At 37.7% G+C, this 17749-nt stretch overlaps 1 protein-coding gene across 3 annotated transcripts in view; it reads right to left on the minus strand.

The window, feature by feature from the left end:
• The window catches only part of mRpS28 (mitochondrial ribosomal protein S28), a 139195-nt gene that overhangs the window by 69571 nt on the left and 51875 nt on the right, over window positions 1-17749 (minus strand). For 2 of the 3 annotated variants that reach the window (XM_067100024.1, XM_067100025.1), the window contains exon 3: window positions 8171-8337. In XM_067100024.1, the coding sequence (XP_066956125.1) occupies window positions 8193-8337 (145 nt within the window). In that variant the 3' untranslated portion in view covers window positions 8171-8192. Of the gene's footprint in view, window positions 1-8102; window positions 8338-17749 lie in introns of those variants that run through there. The other variant, XM_067100023.1, reaches the window with a different exon arrangement.

The following is a 17749-nucleotide window of genomic DNA, read 5'->3' on the forward strand; positions in this document are numbered from 1 at the left end:
TTGACACCCTTACTGAATTTATCCCAGTCTGCATCCTCTACCTTCCACTTACGAAAAAACTTCAGATGGAGCATTCAGAGCTTATTTCAAGTGGATCGGGTAGTGATCACTTCCATTTAAATCTTCATTAACAGACCAATTAAAATCAAGGTGGATACTAGTTGAAGAAATACTAAGGTCCAGTGCAGAGAAATGATTATCATGAATGTTGTGGAAAGTCATTGACCCATTATTATATAGGGTAACATCATTCCTGTCAATAAGGTCTTTGATTAATTCCCCTTTACTATCTAAAAACTGACTTCCCCAAAGGGGTTTATGGCCATTAAAGTCACCTAGGAGAAGTAAAGGAGCTGGAAGTTGATTAATTAAGGACTGAATATCTCCAATGTTAAAAGCAAGGTCTGGTGGAAGATATAAGGAGCAGATTGTTATCCTCTTTTCCAAAATGACTGAAATAGCGACAGCTTGTAGAGTCGTATTTAATTGTATTGTGGAGTGCTGTAGAGATTTATTAATAATAATTGCAGCACCTCCATGGGCACGATCACCAGTTGGGGATATGATTTAAATATTGAATAATTTAGTCCAGGATTATAAGCAGAGTTGCCTAACATTGTTTCCTGCAGGCATATAATCCCCGGATTGAATTCATGCATTAAAACTTTATGGTCTTTTGTACGGGCTTTGAGACCTTTACAGTTCCACTGAAGGATATCGAGCAGGAATGCTAAGGTGGTAAAATGTGCTACTTCCCACTCCTTGGAGGGGAAGTACTGTTCCTAGGATGGAGTGGGAAATTCCCCTTTATAAGAGATTGTTTTCTTAATCCCTTTTCATCTGAACTGGAGTTCAGGGTCTTTGGTTGATCATCATATTTTTTTATTATGAACCCGATGTTCAGAATTACTACTGTGATTCTGTGCACCACTAATCCTATTTGTCTTAGGGCGGCAAGACTGAATTGAACTTGGATGTTTTTATTCTGAATCTACTTTTGGAACCAGCTTTCTAGGAGGAGAGATCTCTTCCAAAACACTAAACCCATTTGAAGTTTTTATTGTAAAGCTATCATTATTTGGGGAAGTATTTCTTGTGCACTTCTTGGTAGTTGTAACTGTAGCTTTATTATTATTTTTGTTTGTGGCTGTGACGATTGACGGCTCTGAACTAGCTCTATCTAATTGGGATTGTTCCTTTAGCTTATTTTTGTTTGAAGTATTTTCAGAACATCTTCCTGAATTATTAGGTGATTTTGGCACACTTATTTTTGAAGATGAATTGGCAGCTGTCGTAGAGGTGGCATTTATATCGACTTTGGAAGATAAATTTTTCTGTGCTTTTAGAAGTACAGTTTTTGGTATTGGACTCCAAAGCACTTGCTGATGAAAGTTTCTGACCAGTTTGGAGATTTTCATTATTATTTATAGTTCGAGAAATAGCAGGCTTGTGATATCTACTATCAGACGCAGTTATTGGTGGCCTTACATTGCTGGAAGTTTTAATAAGTTTTATTACAGAAGCATAGGTAGAGTTGGCACTTTTGTTTGTCCCCATTACCGTGCACTTTCCTTCGCTAATGCTGTTATGTTCGTTATCAGCCACTGCCAACACTTCTTGTTTAAATTTATATCTGGGACAAGCCCTAGAATTTGGAGTGTGATCACCCTTGCATAGAAAACAGTATTGGGCTGCTTCGCAACCACCAAATTTACCGTGCTCTGCAGAGCACACAGGACATCTTTTATTGTTATTGCAAGAATTCTGAATGTGGCCATATTCAAAGCATTTGCGACACTGTTTAGGATTTCTTTTATATTTTTTAACCTGCATCCTCTCATGGCCAACAATGATGGTATCAGGTAGGTAACTGGAGGAGAAGGTTTTTTTACGCGAGATACACAAGGAGGACATCGATGGAGAATCTCCTCCTCTTTAAAAACATGCAAGTCTTTTGAGTAAACTACCCCTTTCAGTGTGTTACAGAATCTGCAAGATGAAATACATTCAATATTTCCACTTTCAGGAGGTTTAAAATTTGATAGCAGAACTGCTTGAGTCTCATTACCAGCTTTTATTAGAAGGTTCTTTCCATAGTTTTAAATTTCCAATGGGAATCGAACCAACCTTGCTCTCAATGCATTCAGCGGCTTTTATTAAATTTTTCCCTCCCTCCTTGCAGAAAGCAACATACTGTACCATAAAGGGGGAGGAAGAGCTCTGGTACATGGGACTGGTCCATGTTCTTCAGTCTTTGGAATAAAATCAAATGGCTCATCATTTAAGTTTTTCACTGAAAACACTTTCGTGCTGAGAACCGTGTCATTTAGAATGTGGCCATGGAGTCTTTGTTGTGCCTCACTAGCTTCCGAGGGAGAGGAAAATTTAATAAAAGCAGATAATGACTGCTTATCTTTTTCTAAAATTAATTCTTTCCACTTTGCCAAACTGTTTTACTACACTGTATAAACATTCAAATTCTAGCGACAAGCCTACATTAGTGCAATAAAGGACCCTACTATTTGAATCAAATCCACCAGATTTACTAACATCCTGGTGTCTCAGTGGTTCTGTCCAACAGCCAAGCTTGTATCCATGTTCATGCTAGAAGTCGTTGCCAGTGCTGTTAAATCATCAGATCCAGGGGAGGGAGAACTAATAGCCAAATCCATAAATTTAAACCAGTCCATTTGCAGAAGTCCACAAAGCGCAAACCCGACACCCAAGAGCTCCCGCACCGACCCCAACAGGATATCAAAAAGGGCAAACTGGGCATCTCTACTGCCCAGCTTCCCCACCCCAACACACTCCCAAAGCCCGGAAGAGACCCCAAGATGCCAAGCATGCACACATCAGACCACCACACACAAACTGGTTCATCCACCCACCCAAAACTGCTTGGTTATATCAAGAAAGTATCGTGGATCAGTCAGGTATTTGCATTCTCCACCAATGGCACAAGTGAGACTTGACTCCCAACAGTCCACCCCATACCCTACCCTTTCAGGATAGCACCAATACGCTTGCAGTGGCCCAGGTATAAGCCAATCCGCCTAATGGGAGTTCTGCCCCCACTAATGGGGACTGACTCCCCACTCCAACCATACTGGTTGGCTTCCCAACAAAAGCCAGGAGTCCCACCTCCAAAAACCAGCCCCCCCGGATTCCGATGGGCTGATCCCCAGAGATGGTTCCGCCCTCAAGATAGCCATGGGAAAAATCCCATCACCATCTCTCAAGCCCTGTCCACACTAGCAGGCACTGCCCGACGGGCAAACACTGTTCCCATAACCTGTTCCACTATAATGACTGACCGAGTATGGAGCCAGAACAGCTGGAAGTGCCCGATCGGGCACGCCCGCTAGTGTGGACAGGCCATTAGGTCCAAACCATATCGGGTGGCTACTCAACCACCACTCCCACAATTAGCTTCGAATGCGAACCCCTTCCAAAAAACGATCCCTTCTCAGACTCACCTAAGCAGTAAAATTTTGCGAATTTGGAAATGTCCACGCCATTTAAACTAAAAACTACGTAGGATGATTTGTCAGAACCCGGGCCCAAAAGCCAGGGTCCCTTAGCCCCTCGCCTCGTCAAGGCGTCGAGGGGGAGCTGGTCAATGGACTCGTCTTTGGCAAAAGGAATACGAAAGGAAAATCAACCAAATCACAGTTGAATGCACAAAATCATATTAAACTGCCTTTACATGAAAATCAAACATTTAAAAAAGTCCATTGTAAAGTACATTATCCCTTTATCATTTATGACAACTGATTATCACAGTGAAATATATAGTATCATTTTGACAGTTCCTAGTCTTTAAATTGCATTGGCATCTGTCTTCGATGAATGGAACAAACTGATACAGGAGTGCCTGACATTGAGGTCTGTCCCCACCTTGAGTTGAAACAGGAGGGCTGGTCACAGACATCAGTCCAAGACTAGAGGAAGGTACAGACTGCTTGATTGGCAGATCACTGACAGGTTCTGGGTCCTCTGCTTTAACCGTTTATTCATAAGGAGGTAACAGCTTAATGGCTGTGGTATGCCTATGACAACTTTATCCTTCCAGGTCTAATACCATTTCCTCTCCTTTATGATGGACACCAGTGTGTCACTGGGTCATTGTTGGTATTTAGCTTATCAGTCTTAGGTGATTTAAGCTAAACTTGATCATCCACAACAAGTCTGACCCTTGGTGGTCAATGCCTTATTGATAACCTTGCCACTGTCTTCACTCTCCATCTCATGTTGTGGAAGAGTAATATTCCTAGCAAAATGAATCTTTCCGACACAGTCTACCTTCATAATGCCAATTTAACTGTTTCCATACTTCTCAAGACTGAAAAGTATGTGGTACAACTCTTCCTTTTTCCATGGTAGTTTCCCCATACAGTAGTTGCCTACTAATACAGATTTACCGATTTACCTGGTAATTGCTGTTGATCTTTCTGCCATCAAACCAAACTGCAATTATCAATATTAGTATTTTTCTCAGCCTTTCCTCCAGGGTATGATCAAGCAAGCACCGAATTTTCCTTTGTATAGCATGGTTTAAGGGACTTTTCCCACTCTTCTGGAACTATTCTTCCTTTATTTTGTGAAGTTCATGGATGAACCAAACTCCTGATCCTTTTATTAAACTGCTTATTATTCAGGATGGTCCATGAACTTTTCCGTTTTCAATCTTCCCAAGGACGGTTTTAACCTCTTTAGCTCTTTATACTCTATTGGCCCTCCTATCATGCCAACATCCTCCAGTTAATTTTCTTCATTGGCATTTTCATAATACTCTCTCAATCATTCTAGTATCTTTTTAAACTTTAATATTTTATAAACATTTCTGTACTAAGATACTGTGTATACCTTCTGCAATTTGAAAACTAAATGGCATAAGTCATCACTTTACCATACCAACATTGTCAGAGTGTGTACTTATCTCAAAACAACTTTAATATTAAACCTATCAAATGCACTGTTGAATAATCAACTATAATGGACAAACAAATTCTTGGTAAAAGGGTTAAATACGCAAAAAACATGCTTAAAAACTAAAAAGAATCAAATATATAGCATACAGCATAAAATGCGACAAGCTCATATAAAGCTGCACTCCAAACAATGCATCCTCAACTACACAGTGAGTGAAAAAAAGAAGAAAACCAGTAGGAGAGGGAACAGTAGTTTGCCATGTCCACTGATAGTAACATGAATATTTGATAAAGTATTCCATGAAACATCTATTTTGTAAATGAAACACCAAGTAATTAATATGAATCCTGAAACACTCTTATAAATGAAGGGCTAGTGAAACTTGCATAAACACTGGTGTATTATGAAGTATACAGAAAACAGACGTCCTTCGCAACTCAATATTCCAATCTGATTAAAAAAAATAACCTGACTCAAACTTGTGCACAAGGTAGCAAGTTAGCCAGCTGCCTGTTGAGACACTACCACTAGAGATTAAGGTCCGCTCAAAGGCTGGCCAATAGTCTGTTGTTGGGTCAAGGACATTTTCTATGCCTACACCAACTCAGAATAGTCTGGCATATTCATTGCACATCTTTTAATATTGACACACACACTTGACAACACTGAATATTCTATACCCTTTCCCCTTTTCAATCTGTCCTCCTTACGTAGAATACACTCACTGACCTTGTAGCAATCTCTTTTAAGGCAGTTAATGAATGACCCAACACCAATCTGGCAACTGTCTTGACCTTGTATTCACATATTTACAGGGATTTTATCTTGAATAGTAGGTTTGCCCGTGGGCTCATCTGGTCACTGTTTGATTATGGCTAATGTGGAGATAGATCAGGTTTTTCCTGACGTTAGCTTTTCAGGAAAGGTGTACTTGAAATTCTAGGCCAATTGGGATGGTACTCATCTTGATCTTAACGAGTTCAGGTGGTAATACTTGCATTAGTCCATATATCACCAAGTGTTTTAATGATCACCCTAACACTTATCGAGAGGAGAATTTCTTCTAAAATCCACCTGTTTCATTCTAGGATAATCCATGGTTTAATGCTGTATTTAAGCTTGCTTACCTTGAAAAACATGGTTTATCATTTATGGAGGAACAATCATCAAACTTTTTGTGGCAAAATTTAATTGAGCTTAGAAGTCAAGCTCAGGTTCTCTATGAAAGAGCTTATAATAATGGTGTGAAGGAGACCTTGCTCTCCAATGGTGATGACCATAAGTGGTGGTCTAATCTTAAGTTATCATTCATTGGAGTTGATTCAGTGTTCTTCCCAGAGCCTAAGTTGTATTTAATTATTTTCAGGTCTAGAGAAGTAAAATATTTGCTTCTGGGCCTTGACAGTTTTGGTGGCATACACCCTAACAGGGTCATTCTCATTTTTAAAAAGACTGCTGATTTCATTACTCCTAAGATTACTCCTATTTCCACAAGACTAGATGGACTTAGAAGTTATCCACCTGCTGCACTACCTAAGGGACTAAAATTCCATCCTCATGACCCTCTGAATATAGACCTATTTCAATTATCCATTTTATCTAGGGTCTTTGAGAAGCATCGTTGAAAGTTTGTTGAAGATAATGACCTGCTACCAAAATTATATTTTGGGTTTTGCAAAGGCCTCGGTATTCTTTCAAAGTGATCTTGATGAGGGTGCAGAGGCACACATGGTCGGTTTAGATTTTAGTGCAGCCATTGACTGTGTGAATCATGAACCACTTATCTACAAGCTAAGATCATTGGGAATTGGAGGATCTTTTATACACGGAATTGATGGATCTTCTGGTATTTCAAATTTTTAGTAGGCAGAACCTAAAGGGTCTATGTTGTTGGCCAGTGTAGTAGCTTTAGTACTGTCATTTCAGGTGGTCAGGGTAGTATCCTTGGACCTTTGCTATTTATTACCTATACTAGTGGCAGGTGGCAAGGTCTGGAGAACAAACTGACCGCATATTCCAATGATGTTACTCTTCTAGCTATTGTTCCATCTTAGTGCCTTAGCTTTGTGGCTGCATATTCCTTGAATAGCGATCTTGAACATATTCATGAATGGAGTATGCTATGGCTAATGAAATTTAACCCAACTAAAACTTAAAGATAGAAAATCCAGGAAACCTTTGCTTTTGCATCCTGATTTACATTTAAATGGTATGGTTTTAAATGTCAGTGCCTTAAAATTTTATATTTAACTTCTGATAAGAAATTGACTTTTGAGAAGCATATATGTAATACTGCTTCATCTGTACATTAAAAAGTTAGTACCTTGCAGAGATATTTTACATACTGTACATTGTTTTGGGAAGAAGCTACTAAATCCACGCTTGTTAACTCCTTTTCCTTGTGGAGTACTGTTCTCCAGTATGGTCTTCTGGTGCTGACTCACCTCTAACTCTTAGAGCTATGTCATCAGCCAAGTTTATTTTGCCAACTCTTAATGATGACTTGTGGCACAGACGTAAAGTGAGTTCACCACGTTTATTGCACAAAACGTATTACGAAGACAAATATCCCCTGCACTCTTCTCTACCTGACCTAGCTGTCTTGCTCGCAACACCTGGGATGAAGTGTTGCAAACCGTGTTTCATTTTCTAGCATCAGATTTAATATTACTCAGGTTGCTAAGAGTTTTATTTTGGCTACAACTAAAATGTGGAAGAGATAACCTGGTGCAGTTGTGGAACATTCTGATCACCAAATATTTAAGCAAGGAGCAAATTCATTCCTGCTCTCTGCTCATGTCTCCTGAATTTCAAGAGCATCAGTTCTATTTTCTATTCCTCATATTTATTTATTTACTACATTTTCCTACAACTTGCTTCTCTCTGCAGGATAATTTCCCTTTGGAGCCCTCTTGGGTTTATAAGTCTGTTGACTCTGTCCATACGGGTTTTCAGCTGATGTTGACTCTGTCCATAAGGGTTTTCAGCTGATGTTGACTCTGTCCATAAAGGTTTTCAGCTGAAGTTTTACATTAAGAAAGAAAGAACAGTTTTGACAATTCAAAGCGCATAGTGAAAGACAGATTTCCTGTGGTTTGACTTACATTCAACCAACACTACTGTAAGCAAACTTGACACCTAATGCACAAAAAGGATAAAAATACACAAAGTTTAAAGATTTTTCAATAATCAGCAATGAATACAATCAAATCTACAACAATGAGATATTAATACATACCAAATTAATGTTATGGACTGTATTAGCTTTTTCTCTGAATATTAACAATACCAAGAAGGGTTGCTTCAGCTTCTAACAGCGTCATGTCGGTTGAGGATCCTAAGAATCGTGTTGACAACTCAAGATCTTGTAATTTTATTCTTACTTTAGCTCCTTTTATATAGGCCCTGTTAAATATACAAAACCTTCAGCTACATTAGAAAATTTAAGTTTTAAAAACGTGTTCCATAGATATATATAAATTACTATGGTTCATTAAAATTACTTATTACCTTAAAAGACTGACTATCACAGATTCATGCAAAAAACAAAAGAGGGGGCCACTTGCAAATCAAAGTAGATAAAGACTTCCTTGTAAAGGTTGAATTTTTGTGCACATATTTTTGCAAGACTCAATTCAGAAAGCTGTAGGGAGGACCCTAATGCAAGGCACCAATTAGCATTACAGTATCAGACTACAGTATATTTAGTACAGTACAGTACAATGTTTTCCATAACAAGTTAGTCTGAGTACAATTAGAAATCAATGACTCACTACCCATAGGAAGCTATCTGCTCACACAAGAAGCTGACTGAAAGGGTGAGTTTGAACAACTTTGACAGGGTAGTATTAGTACCTTGTTCATTCTAACATCTGAGATAATGAAATTCTTGATAGCTTCCTTTGGCCAGGCAACTATCATCCTTAAGAGACTGATAATATGGTACTGGAGACAGGAAAAAAGATCCTGGCATAAGTGGTTTGAAAATATAAGAGGCATATACAGTATGCAGTCCTTCAAAACCCTTAATCCTCTTCTGCCCATTTAACACAATCATAACTGTGCATTTTCTTTCAAGTCCCTCAACATTAAACAAAAACTCTTCCTTCAAGCAGTGGAACTGTACCCAACAAGGAGAGCTTACAGGTTGTTCACCTTACCAAAGGGTGACCTTGAGATAACTTTTATATAATGTAACCTCACTCTGTCCTTGAGATGAAGATTTACAAATGAATACAGTTTATTCTTCATGTTCAGGAAGGAAGGAACATGGCTCTAAGTTATTATTTGAATGGTTTGAAACTTACTTTATGTAAGGTCTGATGCAAATTAATGGCCACATGATTGCTTATTCCTACTTATGCTAACCTTTTATGTTTGATAAGTGTGAAACACAATAATAAAATTCCATTTAAAATGTTAAATCTTGAAATGATGCTTTTTTTTATTTTAGCAGTACACAGGGTGCTTCCTGGGGCAACAGGTTATGGAGAACCATGAAGTTTCACTTATGAGCTTCATCCAAAGAGTGCTGTAGCTAAAAGGCAATTTTACTCAAATAGGGAGAGTTATAAAACAGGAACCAACATCTCTTAAAATGGACATGATATTTGATGGTTGCCAGTGTGGTCACCAAGAATTGACTGACTGATTGGTTGGTTTCACTAGACCAGTATCACAATAAAGCTTATCAACCTCAGAGAAGTAATATTTGCTATATTGATCAGTCTGAAAGAAACTAAACTTCTGGTAAAATCTGCATAAACTACTTCATACACACTTCATAAAAGACTTTGACATATACATTTTTTTCATAAAATATTCATACAAATAGACAGTACAGTATATTGCAGATATTTGTTTCCCAACAGTCCATTATACATATTTGTTTCATAAACTCATTACTTCTCATTAGCCTACATCCATAGTAAGGAACATAGCCATTATTTTCCTATTTTCCATCTCTTATTTAGTTTTGCTATTCCTCTCAGCTATTTACTCTTTCTCTTGTTAATCCTTTGTCATATCACTTCCTTTCTGTGTTCTCACCACATAGTCATCCATACAGGTATGGGCACTAGGCTTTAGTTATGGATGGATAATCTTCTCAGCCACAAGCCATTAAAACTCAATGCTAATAAAATTTGAGCAACTGTTTATGGAATGGAATATGAAATTTAACCTTGAAGCCAAGCACCAGAATCCGAGGGATTATTCAGCGCTATAATGAATTTGGTGAGATGAATAGTTATGGCAATGAATTTATAAATTAAATAAAATAAAAATGATTTTAAAACTTTGGTTAAAAATTGACATTTGGCAAAATAAGATATTCCCCATAAAAAAATGATAACTTTGCATTTAGGATATGCATATAACCTTTACAGGGTAAAAAATTAAAAAAAATATCCATAAACATGCCTATATACACAACTGCAAAAGTGTATATACTGTACTACGCTTGGCAACGTACCAAGAGATCAATGTTAAATTTCATTATAGAGGCTAATGTCCCTAAGGAATGCAGCTATATTATTAACAAATACATCAGGACCAAGCAGTTCTGCTATATCCTTGCCCACTAACCCATGTCTCTGCCATGCTGCAGCATGCCTATGGCAATGTAATAACATGTTCCACAGTAAGAGGAGAGTAGCACTGTATATAGACTATGCAGTTCCCCCCTCTAAAAGGAGTCTGTGGGTTAATCGAGTATGGCCAATTCTCAGACAACATTAATACAATTTCTATCCTATGGTTTTGTTGGAATCTAGATGGCCAATGTTCAATACATTGTCTGATTTTACTGTACTTTTTATTGTTGGCCAGAAGGGGAGAAGACCAACATGCTTGCCATTTAGTTTTGATATATAATTGAATAGTCCATTTCATATCGGTAGCAGGAATATGGTGGAATAGAATCTCATCTTTAGTAATGACATCTCTTGCTTCATGGTCAGCAAGTTCGTTACCCACAATGCCAACATGGGCAGGGACCCAGCAAAAATGGACTAATTTGAATTTGGAAGCAAGCCTATACAACCATTCTTAAATATTCTGAATAATTGGATGTTTTGGGTTATATTGCTTATTGGCCATGGGTGCACTATAGGAATCTGAGTACAGGCAGTCCCCGGTTAACAGCAGGCTTGGTTACAAGCAATCTGGTTTTATGGGGCTTGTCTAGCAACAAAAATTGGCAATTTTCGGTGCCGAAAATCACCAATTTCCACTTACTGGCACTGATAATTGGGTACTGGCGCTGATACATACCTAACAGAGGCACCGATAACTGAAAATTGGCGCTTTTTGGCACCGGTAAGCCCCATAAATCACCCATTTTCAGTTAGCGGCAATTTTTGGTTATCATCACACCCTCAAAACAGAACCCCCGCCGATAACCGGGGACTGCCTGTATATGGTGAAAGTATTACCTTGTAGAGTAGAAACAATCTCAAGAGATTTGGCTAATGCAGTTAATTCAGCTGTAAAAACAGAGGCATTATTAGTTAGTCTGCCTGCACATGAACAATTACCATGAACAACAGCATAACCAACGCCACTTGATGTCTTTGATCCATCAGTGAATAGTTTAACAGAACCCAAATGTATTTGGTCATGATCAAGAAAACGACCCTTCACTTCCCGAACATTAACCGATTCTTTAACAGCCACAGAGGTAACTTGAAGCAATGTATTGCCTCAATTTTTTAGTTTTTAATAGACACATTGTCAACTGCAGCATTAATTCTTACATGAAAAGGCTTGGATGCTCTAGCGTTTGCAAACTGATGTGCATCGTTTTGGTTAAGAATGAATGTTGCAGGGTTTTCAAGGGAATCTATTAATTTAATTATATACCACAGTCCCAGTTCCTCTTGACGTAAATCTAGAGGGAGCTCTTCAGTGTCAGTATATAAGCTTTCAACTGGTGATATCTTAAATGTACCAGAGCATATTCTTAGACCAGCATGATGAACTGCATCCAACTCCTTAAGTTTGCTTGCACTTGCTGAAGAGTAGACTTGGCAGCCATACTCAAGCTTAGATTTACATGTCATATAACTGTAAAAGTAGCCTCTTATCAGCACCCCAGTTAACACCTGAGACTACTTTTAAAATGTTAAGGCATTTCTTCACCTTAATTTTCAAGGAGTCAATATGACTAGCCCATGTTAACTTCTTATAAAAAATCATCCCTCAAAACTTCACCTCATCCTCATATGTTATTACAGTGTCTTTCAGCTCAATATTTGGAATGGTTTCCGTTTGAGCACTTCTCGTAAAACAAACTGCCACAGTTTTGGAAGGGGAGAATCAAAAGCCATTGTCATCAGCCCAATTGCTGATTGCATTAACTAACTTTTGCAAGAAATTACAAGCTGCAATAGTATCATAACTAGTGACATATACAGTGAAGCCCTGTATTCTGCGAATACTTAAAACCCCTCTAAAAACACTTAGAGCTGCCCATTTTGATAGTTTAAACACAAGACAAACACTGTAAAAATGCTTACACCTCAGTATTTTAAGAGTTTTATCACAAAAAGTTCATTTATTCATGAAAATTTTATGAAAATACAGTAATTAGTGAATATTTCTCAGTGACAAATGGATAGACAAGGAATAATAGAACCATCAAAATCTCCATGGTCTTTCCCACTTTTCCTAGTTCCAAAAAAAGAATAAAACCTATAGAGTAGTGGTAGACTTCAGAAGGGTAAACAAGATAAATGAAAATGATCCTTATCCAATGCCGTCTATGAGAGGTCTTATCACAACGATCGGATCCAAGAAATACTTTACCACAATAGATTTGTTGCTAGGATTTTTGCAAATTCCTTTAGACGAGGAAAGTGAACCATTAACTGCCTTTAGTACTGTACAAGCAACGGTAGATATCAATATGTGAGAATGCCTTTTGGTCTGAAGTCAAGCCCAGTAACCTTTGTGAGAGTAACAGATAAGATTTTAGGTGATTAGATGTACACTGCTATATAGACGATTTGATAATAGCAACAGATACAATTGAAGAACACATAAAACTGGTGAGAGAAGTACTAAAGAGACTGAGGAGGGCAAATCTTAAATTGAAGTTAAAGAAGTGCAATATCCTTAGAGAGAAAATAGACTACCTGGCACACACATTAAGCAAAAAGGGTGTGGAAGAAAACAACTTAAAGATTAAGTCAATAAAAGAGTATCCTACACCTCAATGTAAGAAGGATGTGAAGTAATTTTTGGGATTAGCGGGTTTTTACTGCAAGTATATAAAGAATTTTGCAACAATATCTGCTCTGCTGACGAGTTATTAAAGGAACGTGTCATTCGTGTGGAAAACAAGGCAACAAGGAGCATTTGATAAACTAAAGGAAAGGTTAACGCATTCTCCCGTACTTAGTTTCCCAGACTTCAATAAAAAATTCTTTTTAGCTACAGATGCAAGTCGCACTGGTACAGGAACATGCTTAATGCAAAGACATGATAAAAATAATACTATAGCATATTACAGTAGAGAGCTAAAGCCCACAGAAGTAAACTACTCAGTAACAGACCTAGAGTCTTTAGCCATAATAGACGCTTTAAAGCACTTCAAGTATATCATATTTGTGTGTAACTGTATTCACTGATCATTCAGGTGTAGTAGAAATGCTTAGGAATCCAAATTTTTCCAGACATAGAGCTCATTGGTTTATGACAGCACAAGACTATGACAGAGTTGAAATACGTTCCAGGGAAGGCCAATAAAATGGCAGACGCCTTATCAAGGCATAGTACACAAGGTGATAGTATAAACATGATAGGTCACGAAGCAGAACAGGGCCGAATTCATAAGCAATGTATTTACCATGCATTACACAGAAGAACTTTTTCAGACAAAAGTTCATAAGTGAACAAAAAAGTGATGAAGATTTAAAGGAGATCTTCAATTTTTGCTTAGAAAATAAAAGATAATTTAGTCAGGAACGAAAATAAAAGCAATGGATTTTCCCCATAAGTGATAAACGTCATAGATGATGTACTAATTTGGATGTCAAACGGATCAATTAAGGCAGTCCCGGTTTATGATGGGTCCGGATGTTCCGAGGTTCGCGGCTTTTCAAATATATTCATCAGAAATTATTTCTGGTTTACGACACATATTCGGTTACGACGCCGATCCGAGCGGAAGAAATATGGCTACAAAACGGGCAGAATAATAAAATGTGGAGGTATTTTTGACAAAAACCTCAATAATGGTTTATCGTTTTCAATACACCCCAAAGTCAAAGTTTTCTTAGGATTTTTAAGAATTTCGATGATTTTTTCGGTTTTACCTGATTTTTAGACTTCACGATGCGGCGTAGGAATGGAGCCCCCGTCGTAAAAACCGGGGACTGCCTATACTAGGAGTGCTCCATAAAAGAACAGTACGAAAGAGCCTAAGAAATAAAATCATTGAGTTAATGCATGACGATGACATGTCAGATCACCCAGGAAGGGATGAGACAGTTACACTAGTTAAGAGATATTTTCATTGGAAAGGAATTTATAAGGATGTTAGTAATTACATGAAGAGCTACAATACTTGCAACAGTTACAAGGGAAGAACAGACAGGAACTACCTCTAGGGGAAATATCCCATCCTGCAGACTCCACTGGAAGAGTAGCCATACATCTTATCACTAACCTTCACACCACGAGTAAGGGGAACAGAAATATATTAGTGTATTGATGCACTCACTAGACACACAGAGTTAATACCATTAACTAGTAAAGGAGCTAAAGTGCGCGTAATCGCTATCTTTGATAAGATATTTTATAGGTATTCTGCCCCTACAGCTCATTATATCTGATAATGGCATTGGAGTTCAATAACTCATTAGTTCAAGAAATTTTGATGCATTCAAGGTAGAAAAGGTAAACGATACAAACTGTATCATCCAGCTAGTAATGGCTTAGCAGAAAGAAATAACAGAAAGGTTCTAGATGCATTAAGGCATGCAGTAGGACAGGGATTAGGCGCCAATTTACCTTTAGTCAATTATCACTAAATGCTAAAGTACCATACAAGTACTCAAACAACACCCATAAAGCTTTAATGGGATATGAACCTAGATTACTAAATCATTGGCTGAATCAGCCAATACAGCCTAATTACTCTGAAGACATTATGAAAATAAGAATTGGTTATTTCAAGGTAATTCATGAGCAATTACACAAGAATTTAAAGGAAGCTCAGAAGAATATGACAGACAAGCATCAAGCAGATTATAGGATAGGCGATGAAGTTTACATCAAGAAGGAAGTAAGAAGTGGTATTAATTATAAGTTAGCCACTAAATTCACAGGGCCATACAAGATCATAGACTTGCAAGAGACTAAGGTGAAAGTGAAAAAGGTGAATGAATTAATACCTTCCACATATGCTGAATCATTAGAAGAAGGATTTTGGATAAATAAAGACAAAGTCAAGAAAACCAAATAAGTCGAAGAGGCAGAATTGACTGAAGAATTAAAAGAAGAAAAAACTAGATATAGCCTGAGAAACAGAAGAGTCACATTTCAGTTATAATGATAAAAACAAACCCATCAATTCATCCTATTACAGGCAGTCCCCGGTTTACGATGGGGGTTCCGTATCTACGCCGCATCGTAAACTGAAAATCGTCGTAAACGATAAATCGTTGAAAATCGTCAAAAATCCAAAGAAAACCTTACTTTTAATGCTTTTGGTGCATTGAAATGATGTGAACTGCACTTTTATTGAGTTTTTCATAAAAAAAACCTCCAAATTTTTATTATTCTTCCGTTTTGGAGCCATATTTCTTCCATCAGATTGGCATCATAAGCGTTGTAATTCTGGAATAGTGTCGTAAACCAGGAAATAATTTCTGATGAATATATTTGAAAAGCGTCGTAACCTCGGAATGTCATAAGCCGGGGACTGCCTGTATTTCCTGTATTTGATTTCTTCATTGCTGCATTTGCCTTCATTGGTTGACTTACTAATGAAACCATATTTTTTTCACAAGTGTTGCAATTCTTACTTTAATTAGTTGATTTTGTAGCAAAAAGACTTGGGGTTAAGGCACCATAACTTCGAATTTACTTTTTCTTTAACTAAGGGGAAATACTTAGGAAGCAAGAAGGTAAAGTAAAACTTCTGAAATGTAACGAATTAAGGTCAGAAGGGTTAGCAGTCATTTTAGGGAATTGCAACCCACTATCACTAACAGAAGAATGAGATAGAAGGTTAAGACAGGTATTACATGATTTCAACGAGAATCTTGTTTTCAAATCACGAATACTTATATCAGGTGTACTAATCATAGAAGTAAAAAGTAAAGGAATGAGAGATACAGTTTGTAAGAATTGTGAATACTTTAAGGATAACTCATCAAGAAGTCTTGGCATAACCCATAACATGTCAACATTGAAAGAAGTGCATGAACTATGCTAACACTAGAAGTAGAAATAGTAATTACTTATTTTCCCGTAGAACTAACACATTTACGATATTCATTTCTTAAAGATACCTTAACTAGTGAAGGCTTACTAATTTGTTTTGTCAACCACAAAGATATTCAGTACTACTACTTTGCTTTCCCTACTCAAGTTGCCAGTCATACCTTTGAGTTAGACATTAAAAATGTAGAAGTTTCTTATGCAAAAGGATGTTTATACATACATTGATAAAGTCAAGCAACATGTAAACAAGTAAGTTGCACATATTAGTTACACAATGTTTGAATACACCCAAGATGCAAAGAAGGACACTCATTCATAGCATCGAGCCCAGCAAGAAATCCATGAAGAACGGCCAAGAAATGAAGATTGCTGCCGTTTGATTGTACAGACTGGTTACTTTTAAAAATTTAAAATCCACCTGATAGGCAGCTAGGTATGAGGGCTGAGCAAATCCAAATGTAACTTGGATGGATAACTGCTAATATTTCTTTGCTCTTTTATATATCATATATGATTGTTTTAACATTTCAAGCCAGATTCATAGAAGGAATTTGTCATGCATAATGTGCACATTGTTAGGAGTCCTCATAGTCTATACTGCTTTGTTTATTTAGAAAACTGTCAGGAGTGAGTCAGGCAGCGCAGTCGAGACTGTATCGAAAGAACAGAGAAAACATTTTTTCGAAGTGGAAATATCCTATTTCCATTTGGGTCAGTAGAAAGGGCCATAAACTCACATAAATCTCCCCATCTGTCAAAACAAGTTGCCAACCGCAACTTTAAAATCACAAAAGGATTAACAAGGTGCTAAGAGAAATCGCATTTGGCTGTGCCTTTGAAATCCATGAGATCTCCGAGGGAAAGGCCTGTAAACATATGGTTAGTAAAAGTGAGTTATGGTTAGTGAGAAAACACCCTTCACCCCCTTGCCTTCAAAGCAGAGCCCAAGAAAATAAGCCACTCCCACAGGTCAGGCCTAGATGTTTTGGCCAATCAAGTGCCATCCATGCCAGGGACCTAAGAACATCCTACAAGGAGCAAAATACCCAATGATCAACAGGAATGAAGGAAGTGGAGGAGGTGCCTCAGGAAAACAGTACCTACCCAGAATATGATGTCATAGTTGACAAGGGTAAATAGCAGATATAAGGAGAGAGACTGGGAAAAGAGGGAGAGTCTAAGCAGAATCAATGGGAGAGAGAGAGAGAGAGGAGAGAGAGAGAGAGAGAGAGAGAGAGAGAGAGAGAGAGAGAGAGAGAGAGAGAGAGAGAGAGAGAGAGAGCTATTCATTCCAAAGTGAGGGGAAGCAGAAAAGAAACCAAAAGATAGCACTAGAATAAGTGTGTAGTGGTGATTGACTCTCAGA

This window comes from Macrobrachium rosenbergii, chromosome 56 (genome assembly GCF_040412425.1).
Source record: "Macrobrachium rosenbergii isolate ZJJX-2024 chromosome 56, ASM4041242v1, whole genome shotgun sequence".
NCBI lineage: Eukaryota > Metazoa > Arthropoda > Malacostraca > Decapoda > Palaemonidae > Macrobrachium > Macrobrachium rosenbergii.